This window comes from Microcebus murinus, chromosome 1 (genome assembly GCF_040939455.1).
Source record: "Microcebus murinus isolate Inina chromosome 1, M.murinus_Inina_mat1.0, whole genome shotgun sequence".
NCBI lineage: Eukaryota > Metazoa > Chordata > Mammalia > Primates > Cheirogaleidae > Microcebus > Microcebus murinus.
In genome coordinates, this window is record NC_134104.1 from 16,721,449 (window position 1) to 16,734,867 (window position 13,419).

At 36.6% G+C, this 13,419-nt stretch overlaps 1 protein-coding gene across 1 annotated transcript in view; it reads left to right on the plus strand.

Annotated features, from left to right (window-relative positions):
• Positions 1–13,419, plus strand: part of ADAMTS5 (ADAM metallopeptidase with thrombospondin type 1 motif 5) — a 44,895-nt gene that overhangs the window by 20,272 nt on the left and 11,204 nt on the right. Inside the window, exons 3-4 of the mRNA XM_012764460.3 lie at positions 2,098–2,265; positions 10,551–10,834. Of these exons, the coding sequence (XP_012619914.2) occupies positions 2,098–2,265; positions 10,551–10,834 (452 nt within the window). The remainder of the gene's footprint in view (positions 1–2,097; positions 2,266–10,550; positions 10,835–13,419) is intronic.

The window sequence follows — 13,419 nt, forward strand, 5'->3', positions numbered from 1 at the left end:
CTCTGTACTCTCTTGGGCCCCTCAGAGTGAATTTAGTGTTTGCCATACGGCCTATATTTTAAATCGGAATTCTAAAATCTACCCTCCAAATGAAGTGAAAATCCCTTGATACAATGATAGAAATGCATATGGAAGTACTATCTATTTATATAGATTTAGAGGAAAAGACTATTACTCCATTAAATAAGTATGAATATCTTATGAAATAGAATGAAAAAGTCACATTTTTAAATATAAAATCTGGAATGAAACAAATGTTATGTTGCACAGGTCACTGTGGGCCACATTCCCTCTCTCTCTTCTATGCCAGAGGAAAAATCTCAAGTGTGAAATTTCCACACAAATACCACATTTGTCAGTGTTAGCTGACAAATATACCTTGGAAAAGTTTAGGAAGCACAGACCTGCACTATCAACAAGTGTTTGGTGTGCTAAATAACTTTAAGTAGTTTTTAATAAGACATAAGTGAAAGATTCTGTTTCTTCTGTGAGCCCTGAGTTCTCTTGAAAACTCAACTTACTACTCAAAACTTGGAAGAGCCTCTGAAAATTTTCTTTGCATGTTATTTGGGACAAACTTTATAGACTATAATGCACATTTATGCAAACAAAACGTAAGTGGTGGTGGGAAAGTTTCCCAAAGAAAACTTTCTTGTCTAATAAATACTATTGAAGTAAATATCTGAATAAATAGCATAAAAATGTGGAGACTTGGAAGGTCACCAAGCCCTTGGCCACTTAATTTCAACCATAACAGCAGTCTGTTGCTCAGTGGACAATTTTGTTATGAGGTGTTGGTGATTTAACAAGTTGACCAAAAGTGGTCGGAATCCAGCATGAAATATTTCATCTCTGTTGAGTTTTATTGGTGTGCACTGGACTCTTTTGATAGAATGGCCAAAGTTTCTGCATTTGGCATTCAGGAATCCAAGGAGAACACAGTCATCAATTTGCTATAGTTATTTTCTACATTTTTTTTAGTGGTTTGTATATCATTCCAGGGAGCTTTGTTAAAAGCTCTACTAAAATGATTTGTTGTTTACTCTTTGGAGTTTCTACTAACTGCTCAAACTACTGTCCCAGATTTATTTAAACAGCATTTTAGATTTATTGGAGAATATCATTTTGTCTTTAGACTATATGAAAATTGATCTTATGTAATAAAAAGTAATTTACTCAGATCATAAGAATGTGGTTATACTGTGAAATAATATCTAGCTTAATAGAATGAATATGGCATGTACTGGGATTGCAGACTACATATTTGGGAGACTTAAGCACAAATATCAACTGGCTGAATGGTTTTAAACAGTCATTTACCTTCCCAATATTTGTTTTCTCTGCAAGCTCTAACACTCCATGATGGGCATCTTGGTATTTTAGACATTTCCTAAATGTAGACAGGTATATTTTCAAAATAAGTTATATGCTTGTGAGAATAGTATACATTCACAACTCACTAAATAACTAACAGAAATGAACAGGTGAAGCAAGCTTACATTTGCATGGAACTTGAAAGTTCCTCGTTTCACTTCACTCTTTTTCCCTCTCCTAGTTCTCTCTTGTCTAGCTACTTATTTACTTGACTAAGAAAATAGAAGTCATTGACATTCAAAAACCATCTATTAAGTGTTTGCAACTTGCACAGCATTAAGTTAAATACAGAGGTTTCAACAGTGTGTGGAGGAAGATGTACTTTGATCTCATGGGGTTTGATCAGAGGAGGCAGAAAATTAGACAATCACAATAATATGTGGTGAGGGCTATGACATAATCCCACAGTTGTCTCACAAACTCTGGATTCTAAGTAAGGCTTTGTTTCTACATGTCACTGAGCATATGTGATCCAGATGAATTATGGGAACATCTACTCGTTAGATTAATTTTTCAATTTTCATCTAAATATTCACCAAAAGTAACTGCTACACTAACTACATGCAGCTTTTATTTCCCAGGGGTCCCATCCCTGGGTAAGAAGGCAGTTAAAATGAAGTCATCTACACATGGTGAAAAAAATCAAGCACTAGCACAATGGTCATGGGAAAACAGAAAAGCACAATCACCCGTTATTTTCACTTCCTCTGTTCTGTCCCTCAGGACACCTGCTTGGCCTCTCCCATGACGATTCCAAATTCTGTGAAGAAAATTTTGGTTCCACGGAAGATAAGCGCTTAATGTCTTCCATCCTAACCAGCATTGATGCATCCAAGCCCTGGTCCAAATGCACTTCAGCCACTATCACAGAATTCCTGGATGATGGCCACGGTATGTATCATTCAGGACAACATAAGCCGAGAAACGGGAGTTTTACTTCATTAAATCTTCATAGCATTCATCTTGCCCTCTAAGACAATGGGTTGTTTAGATACTGTCGGAAAAAGGAGCAAGGAAATTGATTGTCTACTGGCGTGTAATGCCAACATCCTTGGTGGCATTCTAGTTATGGTATTTTTGCTTTTGAATTGAAAAAGTTCAAAGGAGAAGCAGTGTGGGAGACCACACAGAATGCCTAGCCAGTGCCCTGAAAGCCTGGCTTTTATTCCTTCTTTCACCACTAGCTTCCTGTGAGAACTTTGGCAGACATGTTGATTTCCCTGCTATTAATATGACTCTCAGAATTATTTGTTACATGCCCATTATAGGGCTATGGTTAAGTTGTAGGTGACAATTCTACCAGTTTCTCTTTATGGCAACATAAAGCCAAGAAAGGAAGCTCTCTCATTTGCATTGACTGGAAGAATTTGGTTTCATCATGACAGCAGATTCTCCTGACAGTGGAGTGAAGACTACATGCAGAACAGAAATAGAAAAGCAATCGGATTGATGGGAAAACACTTTAAGAACTTCAAAGGAAAATCTTTGGCTTTATACTTTAGATGCAGTTCAAGATCACAGAATATTTTTATTAAATTCTGTAAGACTAGGATTAATGCTATAAATTATATAAAAATACTGAGGAAGTCACAGTTTTTTAGAAATAATAAATACTGACTTCCAAGTAATCTTTGAAACAAGCTGTTGCAAATTTTCTTGCGTTCTTTATTACTTTAAAATAATATTAACACAGGAGGATAAATGCTTTAGGGTTGAAAAAGATCTTCAGAGATCATGTAGTTCAAGTTTTTTTTATCTTACAGAAATGGACACATTCTCATATCTTTTGTTCTTTTAAAATTTGTCTTTTTTCTAAAACTTATGGTTAAGTGAATATGACAGAAATTCTTGATCATCATAATTTTCCATAAGATTTTCTTCTGATATCTGGCTCAATACCAAATAAAGAGAATCTGTGATAACTGCCTTTTTCCTAGTTCCACAAAGTTTATGACAATATTTTCATAATTTCTTAGTGTGTTGACCATCTTGAACTTTGGCTACATATTGTCATAACAATTGAAAAATTCAATTCATTTCAGACAAAAAGAAATTCAACTGCACAGTTTTTTGATACCATATAGCTGAAATCTCTTCATTAACTCATTCTTGGATACATTAGTGGTGAACTAGCAAGGCTACTTGCTACTATGTATTTAAGTCTTCCAAGTCCTAAAAGCAATCCAGGTCCAGCTTGGTTTAAAATTTCTCTCAATATAAAATAAATGTTCTTTGTTATTAGTTGAAAGGACATTCTAATATCTTAAAGATTTAGAAACAATAATAAGAATTAGTGTATTAAGCTTTACTTTTATACTAATAATAAAATGGTAGTTTTATGTTTAGCTGAGTTTACAATGTAGATTAAATGTAGATAAAGTTCTGAAATTAATACTGCCTTATTATCTTCCTATCTACATTTATAGGACCAATATCTAATACAGTCTCTCTTGGGTAGAATCTTAAATCTCCACTCTTAATATTGCTTTTGCTGTTTCATTCTTTTCAGGTTTTCTGAAAATAAAATAACATTAATATTTTATTCCAAAATCACGTTACACATTCCAAGAAGTTGAGCTAAATTTTGAATCACTAAATGAATGGATTTAGTTGCTAAGGCAGCAAATACTTATGGCTAAAATGGGACTAATTTTTTTTCCTGTACAAGTATTAGGTCAGCTAATTACAATGCTGTGCAGAATTTTGTTCCTTATTGCCATAATTTTGGAATGATGCCTTTATTTCATGTTTATGGAATTTGTGATCCTACTTTATGTGCAGTAAATAGCTTTCAGCATTGTCTTCATTTGTTAACATTATTTCTATATTTGAAGAAGTCCATACTCTGATTTTTTTAAAAAATTACAACAAATTTACATAGTTTTTCATCTCTGTTTCCATCCCAAAGGACTCATGATAAAGAAAAACTAAAACATAACTTAGTATAAATAGATCTTCTTTATTTGCTCTGATAAAAAATTATCTGAATTTCCCAGATGTCTATTAAATAAATAAATTCAATTACCAAAATTCTTTGGACAGAAACTATCTATAGTTTATTTATTTATTTATTTATGTCATTAAATATAGACTGTCTCGTTTTTTAATATGTTGGTTTGATTAGGCAGTCTTTTTTTTCAACCAAAAAACAATTCTATTTTATCAGTAGCCTTTAATGAATAGAGTAAGTTCAGAATGATTAAAAAAAATAAAAAGAAAGAAAGGAAATGTGGCAAAATGGCAAAGCTCAACTATGTCTTATTTCATTTCAAAACTGACATGTCAGTTTAAGTGAAAGAGTGGACATAGAAACTAGCAAACCCAATTTTGAGATGATTGAGGTTCTAACATTATAACTACAGAACTTAGAAGAGAGCTAAGAAGAAAATCAAAGCCCAAGAAGGCAGAAAAGCAAATAAATTCATCTTAGTCAGAAGATTAAGCTGATATCATGAAACTATACTATAAGATTTTTAAACTTTACTCACAGTGAGCTACTTAGGTTTCCACTTAGAGCCCATACATTCATATTTTACAGACCTACTATTTTTCTGTTTTAACTTTTTTTTTTTGAGACAGAGTCTCACTTTGTTGCCCAGGCTAAAGTGAGTGCCATGGCGTCAGCCTAGCTCACAGCAACCTCAAACTCCTGGGCTCAAGCGATCCTGCTGCCTCAGCCTCCTAGGTAGCTGGGACTACAGGCATGTGCCACCACGCCCGGCTAATTTTTTCTATATGTGTTAGTTGGCCAATTAATTTCTTTCTATTTATAGTAGAGACGGGGTCTCGCTCTAGCTCAGGCTGGTTTCGAACTCCTGACCTCGAGCAGAGCAATCCGCCCGCCTTGGCCTCCCAGAGTGCTAGGATTACAGGCGTGAGCCACTGCGCCCAGCCTGTTTTAACTTTTAAGGTAACTAAAAGTAAAATAGCATGTCTGGTGGGGGTAGGAAGACTTTAGATAGGTAAACTGAGAGCAAGAAGTGACATCATTTGACCGTAAGGGGAAATCCAGAAAGCTGTAAAATTTAGCCCAAGAACATGAAACACACAGTAGCCTGGTACCATTTCCTAAAAGGTCAAAAACTCTGTCACACCAGCATGATCCTAAATGTACCTGTATATTTCAGCATGATACAATAATTGATACACAGAAAAAAATTATGTTCTGTTTTCTAGGAAAGTTAAATTGTGACTAATATAAAAGCAGCAAAGGCAACTGTTACATTTAAGTAGATACTTTCACAGAATTTATATAATTTTTAGTGGTACCTAAAGAGTACATTATAAATGCAATATCTATTTACATGTAATATCTCATCCCTCCCCCCTCACCTCCAGCAATACCAGAGAAATGAGGTCACAGGGTAAAATTAAATTCAAAGTATCTGATTTATTTTTAAAATTATTAGCCATAAGTAGCTGGACATTTGTGGCACTCGACCACTGCCAAATTTAAATTCATTAGTACTGAGTGTTTCCTGATTTAGTTCCAACAAGAAATATGCAGCAATTAGGTTATGGTTGAAAAGCTAGAGTGCTCACTCTAAAGCAACTGTGTCTGCAGATTTGTGATTCAGAAAAGGAGAAGCCATGCCCCATGGGACTCCTCCACCAACCCCGGCCAAGATACTTGTAGACATTCCGCTGCATTTATACAAGTTAGCTCTAGGCAAGCTGGCTAGAAGTAGGATCCTCGAAAATAAAGGTAAGCACTGGCAGAGAAATTGTGCAGTGAAAGCAGGTTATTGAATTTCCTTTCTCAAATGTTTAATAACCTTGAAGCCAAAAAAGATAGCTGTGTCTGCTGCATGCCTGAGTTCACAGTGCCAGATAATGAGAAAGGCCACCACCTAAGTACATAGAGCCCTCAAAAGCACTCACAACACAAGCTGCTAAAGAAAACCTAGAGATTTTTTGAAAAATTATCATGGTAGCTAACATATTTAAAGAGCTAAGTGTACAGCCACTTACTGAACTCAGAACTTTGGGCATAAAATGATATTAGAAAACCAGTTCTCTGAATTCTTTGTTAAGTATAGACTGTAAAGCTAGCAATAGGAGCTTAACATCAGTTTTTAGGGTGGTGTTAATAAAATCCAAAGCCTATTATGGTTGTATATTGACTTTGACAATAAATATATGATTTAAAAGAGTTTGCAAATAAGATGTATATTTTAAGGCCATAGTGACCTATATATTTTTTTTAAGTTTCCTTCATCCTGTAATCACGGAGAATTTGAAATCTAATTCCCCTCCCAGTACATCTGCTAAACAGTGCAAAAAGGCTGCTTGGATGTTACCTCTGGTTAACAACAATTGTCTGTTCCTTTTTCAGTGCCCTTGTTTAGTCATCTGTCACTGGGCCCAAAGTGAGTCATCAAAGAGCAGGAAAATGCACCATTTTCTTTCTTAATGTTGGGCATTCAATGAAAGACTTAAAAGCAGAGGTGTAAGGGCAGAGAGGTAAAGAAAGGAAGCAAAAGGGAAGAGAGCAGGCTGTAGTGTGAGGAATTTCCGGATGAGTTTCTTTAGGAACATGAATTGATTTCTCCTAAGCCGTGGATATTGGGCTGATGCTTAATTCATGCCTGAGTACTGAAAAGTAAGGGAAGATTGAAATCACTGTAGTGCTAGAAATAGAGAAAAAATACGAAAAGGATAAAGAGCAACTTGGATAATTTCTATTAATCATTGATATGACAGTACTAGAAGTCAGACATGTAAAACCATAGATTTTTCAGTTCCATTTTCTAGAGGTGTAACAACCCTTCCATCACCCATTAGGGACTTTTGTGACCACGGACAGACTACCACATGCTTTGATTTGTCCATCTCAAATCACTGCGTCTTATGTTTTAAGTTTTTGCTTTGTTTAAACATTTAATGTAACATGGATAGTAAGAACATATATACAACAAGCACACATTTCTATTGACTTTCTTTTATAAGCTATCTCTATGCACAAAATGTTAAAAGCAAAAGAAAGGAAGAAAGAAGGAAGGGAGAAGGAGAGGGAGGGAGGAAGGAAGAAGCACCTTGCCAATATGTGGAACAGAACAAACACAAAATGTTGGCAGCAAAGCCCAGATAGAATTTCAGACTTGGGTGAATTAAGCATATGTGAAGTAGCTATGAAGAAGTGGTCGCAAATAAAAGTAAAACAGATCAGGAAAAAGTCAGCAGTAGGTTTCATGCCTTTAGAGGTCAATATAAATGATACAAAAAGATTGATCAATTTCCCTTTTTACCCCTCCCCAAACTATATACATTTAAAAAAATGGCAATGTATATCCAATCCACTATTATTTAGATATTACATATTTTATACTGTGAGATTCAGAATCAGACTCAATATTGATTTTTTATTGTTCTTGGGCACCACACTTCCCTTTGGTAGTGATGTCTGTACCTTTTTGTTGTAAAAGGTCATAATTCAAAATAAAAATGAAATCAATAGACTATACACTTCTTCAGGGGTAAACAGAAACTGATGCAGAAACTAATTTGGGTAGTGAGGACTTTGGGGTAATAAAATAATGGCAATTCCGAAATAAATCATTTTATTTTAAGAAACAAAAAGTCATCTCCACATGTATAACCTCTAAAGGAAAATCATAGAGCTAATATATCTTCTTTTTAATAACAAAGTAAACATGTTATTTCTAAAGATCATACTTCCAGATTAAGCTTTGTGAAGAGATGCCACATGTTAAAGTCTACTTGTAAGCTGATTTCAAAGTGTTTACATTATATATTTCTTTTGACTCATCATCTACTAGTGAAGTAGAACAGGTGTCAATGACTGTGTATCTACAGTCAGGTGTAAGTTACTTTGGCGTGAGATAAATGAGGTAGACCCATGCCACGTGCACCCACACATGGTAAAGCTTCCTAGCTAATATTTAGTTATCCAGTCTCACAGGCTGTGCTTTTTAGTAAAATAAAAAAGTTTCTTAAAACAACACTTTTGAAGAATTGGAAAGCATTCTTGCTGATTCAGAGATTTGTTGACAGTCTTCTAACATCAGCAATCCACCAAGCATGCCTTGGTTTACACAGCACTCCTTTTTATGTAGCAATAAAGATAACGTTTTTAATGGGGTTCTGAAACGCCTAATCTTACTCTGTCCTGTAAACAAAGCTTAGTGAGGTTTTACTATCATTCTTTCCTATTGACTTGATGCTTTTCTTTGAACTAGATGTTTTTCTCCCAGAGTTCTCTTTGGCTAAATACTTATTTCTAATGCTTTTTCTGGCCTGCCTTAAGAAACTTTACCTCTTCAAATGTTCTGGCTCAAAAGTTAAATAGGAACTTTGCTCTTTAGTCATTTTCATATAATGTCTCCATCACAGATTGACAAATTCTAAGATATTCACTTTGAAGAAACTTTAAATGTAGTTGTAAAAACATTTGCAGTATACTTAAAATGTGCTGAATATTCTATTTCTCAGTGGAACATTAGGGTTTAAACATGATTTTCTTTTGCTGAATACAAAGAATAACTCTAATACATCTAAAATGTGGTTAAATACGTTGGAGATAGAACCAACTATCATTGTTTCATATTTTTCTGGTTACCCTTTATATCTGTCTTAGCTAATTTTATGTTTATAGTATACCAGTGAGAAGAGAAACATTTCACAGATCTTGAAAATAAATTAGGGAGAGATTAACTAACTTGGCCAACAGCACTCAGCCATTAGTGTTCCTCTAGCATTAGACTTCAGAGGGAGTGTTTCTACCATTAGGCTCAACATCCCATCACTTAAGGGATCTTTGTATATGCCTGCCCTTCAGCAGTGAAGTAATATCCACATGCTAAGAGAGGCCATACAGTATATGACGAGGGGGGCAGGCTCTGAGCATAAAACCCTAATAGCTATGTGATGTTGGGTAAGTGATTTATTTTTTACATTCCTCAGTTTCCTTATCTGTAGAATAAACAAAATATGTAATAGAATCTGCCTCATGGGGTTCTTGTGAGGATTAAATAAACTAATAAATGTAAAAAACTGACAATAGTGTGTGTAACAAATATTTATTATTATTGTTATTGATATTACAATCAGCATATACATCCTAAAATCAAGTAAACAAAAAAAAAATGACTGAAATGGATGGGCCATATGCAAGCATGCATGGGTATATAACAAGAGAAAATTAATGGTGTTAACTGGCTGGGCAGGGAACCCTGGGGAAGGCTTTTGGGGAAGGGGAGGCACATGTCAGCTTCTAGATTTGTATCATCTGTGTCCCAACTTCTGTGGTTTCCCAATCTCAGTCCTGTTTGCCTGTACCGCCCCACATGCAAGCAGTGAGACACCAACTTGGCAGATGCTCCAAATGCCCAGCAAATGCCAATTCAATTCAATAGCAGACAAAGAGGGAACAAAAAGGAGAAGAGTATAAAGATAGGCCAAAATTATCAAAAATTTGTTTTTTTTTTCTTCTCCAATCACTCCTTTATTCTGCAAATCTTGAAAGCTTTAAATTAAAGTTTTTATTGGTCTGAGAGAAATACTTTATTTAGTCTATCTCCTTTGCTTGATCTGGATCATTTTTCTGTATTCTCAATACCTAGTATGTTTTCTAGAATATCATAGGTGCTGAGCAAATGCTTGCTGAGTTAGTGCAAAAATGAATGAGGTACCACCTTGGTTATTATTTATGGAATTAGTGGAAAGGAGACATGCAACAAGCACATGGGGAAGAGGTAAGTTGGAAATGGAGATTGGGTTATAAAGAGAGGGCAAAGGACAAACTCTGTTTCTTGAAATTGTAGAGTAAATGCTTTTATTATTATTATTATCATTAAAGTTCACTATCTGATTTACTCTAGGTCTTTCCTAATTTCTTTTAGTGCCTCAGCACAATGGCTATTTCCCAACTAATCATTACAAATTTTATTTCATCATCCCACTGCCAGCCCCACCTCCATCATTATAGATACTGCAGAGTGTGTCACCCACTGTGAATTCTGGGGTGTGTTGGTGAGTCTGAGGAGGTGCCCAGCCTCAACCTTCATGGAATGCCTTCTCCAGAGCCCCACAGTGCGATGGATTCATGGATGACTCATGCTTCAACACCAACCAGAGCATTTCATTTTTAGGTCCATGATTTTAGTTATTTGAAACGTGCAACCCAGAGCAGTGGTCAATCTCGGTTATTCTTTCAGGCAACTGCTTGCTAGACCTACCACGAAAGCAGATCCAGGGCCCTGAAGAACTTCCGGGACAGACCTACGATGCCACCCAGCAGTGCAACCTGACATTCGGGCCCGAGTACTCGGTGTGTCCGGGCATGGACGTCTGCGCTCGCCTGTGGTGTGCCGTGGTGCGCCAGGGCCAGATGGTCTGTCTGACCAAGAAGCTGCCCGCTGTGGAGGGAACACCTTGTGGAAAGGGGAGGATCTGCCTGCAGGGCAAGTGTGTGGACAAAACCAAGAAAAAATATTATTCAGTAAGTGATTTTCTCGTCACCCAGTGCCTGGAGACCCAAGATGTGAAGTGCATTCCCATGACATGTGTGGGCATTGTCATCAGATTGTTTTATATCCTAGTTAAAATATTTTGGGGGGTGTTTTTAATTTCAGCATCTTACGGGAGTACAAATGTTTAGGTCACATATATTGCCTTTGGTCCGCTCAAGTCAGAGCTTCAAGCATGTCCATCCCTCAGATGGTGTGCTCTGCACCCATTAGGTGTGAATATACCCATCCCTTTCTCCCCCCTCCCACCTGCCCGACACCCAATGAATGTTACTACTATATGTGCACTTAATTGTTGATCAAGTAATACCAATTTCATGGTGAGTACATGTGGTGCTTGTTTTTCCTTTCTTGTGATACTTCACTTAGTAGAATGGGCTCCAGCTCTATCCAGGATAATACAAGAGGTGATAGATCACCATTGCTTTTTGTGGGTGAGTAAAACTCTATGGTATACATATACCACATTTTATTAATCCACTCATGTATTGATGGGCACCTGGTTGTTTCCACATCTGTGTGATTGTGAATTGTGCTGGTATAAACATTTGAGTGCAGATGTCATTTTTATAGAATGTGTTTTTTTTTTCCTTTTGGTAAATACCTAGTAGTGGAATTGCTGAATCAAATGGTAGTTCTACTTTTAGTTCTTTGAGATATTTCATACTACTTTCCATAGAGGTTGTACTAGTTTGCAGTCCCACCAGCAGTGTATGAGTGTTCCTCTCTCTCTGCATCCATGCCAACATTTATTGTTTTGAGTTTTTTTGATAAAAGCCTTTCTCACTGGAGTTAAGTGATATCTCATTCTGGTTTTGATTTGCATTGCCCTGATGATTAGAGATGTTGAGAATTTTTTTCATGTTTGTTGGCCATTAGTCTGTCTTCTTTTGAAAAGTTACTGTTTATGTCCTTTGCCCACTTTTTTTTTTTTTTTTTTGAGACAGAGTCTCACTTTGTTGCCCAGGCTAGAGTGAGTGCCATGGCGTCGGCCTGGCTCACAGCAACCTCAATCTCCAGGGCTCAGCGATCCTACTGCCTCAGCCTCCCAAGTAGCTGGGACTACAGGCATGCACCACCATGCCCGGATAATTTTTTGTATATATATTTTTAGTTGGTCAATTAATTTATTTCTATTTTTGGTAGAGACGGGGTCTCGCTCAGGCTGGTTTCGAACTCCTGACCTTGAGCAATCCGCCCGCCTCGGCCTCCCAAAGTGCTAGGATTACAGGCGTGAGCCAACATGCCCGGCCTCTTTGCCCACTTTTTAATGGGCTTGATTTTTTTTATTTTTCTGAGTTCTTTACAGATTCTAGTTATCAGCCTTCTATTGGATGTGTATCATGCAAATATTCTCTCCCATTCTGTAACTTGTGTGTTTGCTCTCCTGACAGTTTCCTTGGCTGTGCAGAAGCTTTTAAATTTGATCCAGTCCCATTTATTTAGTTTTATTGTTGCTGTGATTGCCTTTGGGGTCTCCTTCATAAATTCTTTCCTTAGGCCTATGTCTATAAGAATTTTTCCAACACTTTCTTCTAGAATTCCTATAGTTTCATGCCTTAGGTTTAAGTCTATTATCCACCGTGAGTTGATTTTTGTGAGAGGTGCGGATCCTGTTTCAGTCTTCTACATGTGGCTATCCAATTTTCCCAGCACCATTTATTGAATAAGGATTCTTTTCCTTAGTGTGTGTTTTTGTCTCCTGTGTCAAAGATTAGATGGCTACATGAGGATGATTTTATGTCTAGATTCTCAGTCCTGTTCCATTGGTCTATGTCTCTGTTTTTGTGCCAGTACCATGCTGTTTTAGTTAATATAGCCTGTAGTATAAGCTTCATATTTTACCCACAGTAGCCATTCTCAGTAATCAAATTCTGAAGAAAATACAGATAATAGGAATTTATTTGCAGGTTATATTCTTTAACAAATAATTATATAACCCAGATTCTGTCCAATAGAGATCCCAAGTAGGACTCTGCAAGTTGCTTTTAAAAGCTCACTTTCAAACTTTCCTTGCTAAAGTTACCAGAATACATTTATTGAAATTCAGTAAGGAAATAATAGCAGAGCTCACACATATAGTCCTCATAACATTTGGTGAGCTCCAAAATGATAATTTTTTTTCCTCATAGTAAGTTAATCTAAATTTAGGAGCTGAAGTGACTTAAGACTGCTCCAGGGAAACCCGTCTGTCACCACGTACACAGTCCAACATTAGGTCAGCTGCCCTCTTAATTGTCAAGGCCTGAGCAAAGTACATCTTCACTCTCACCCACAAAATTTCAAAGTCCCTAGAAGAGTGTTGCCATATGCTCATTGCCTGTGTCTTTACAGGCTGTCACCCAACTCTACATCATCAGATACCCTGGCACAGGCAGCCAGAGGCAGTTCTTCACACATTCCCTCCGCAAAGCAGTTTGTAATATTCTTCCTTTGGAATTTCTCAGAATCCGTCTAGAATGTTTCCAGAGCTATAGACCTAGGGTATCACAAAAGGGCTCTTCCTTCCTTCTCTGTGGGGAGTGTGTGGGTGGGGGCGTAAGTGCACTTCAGTTTC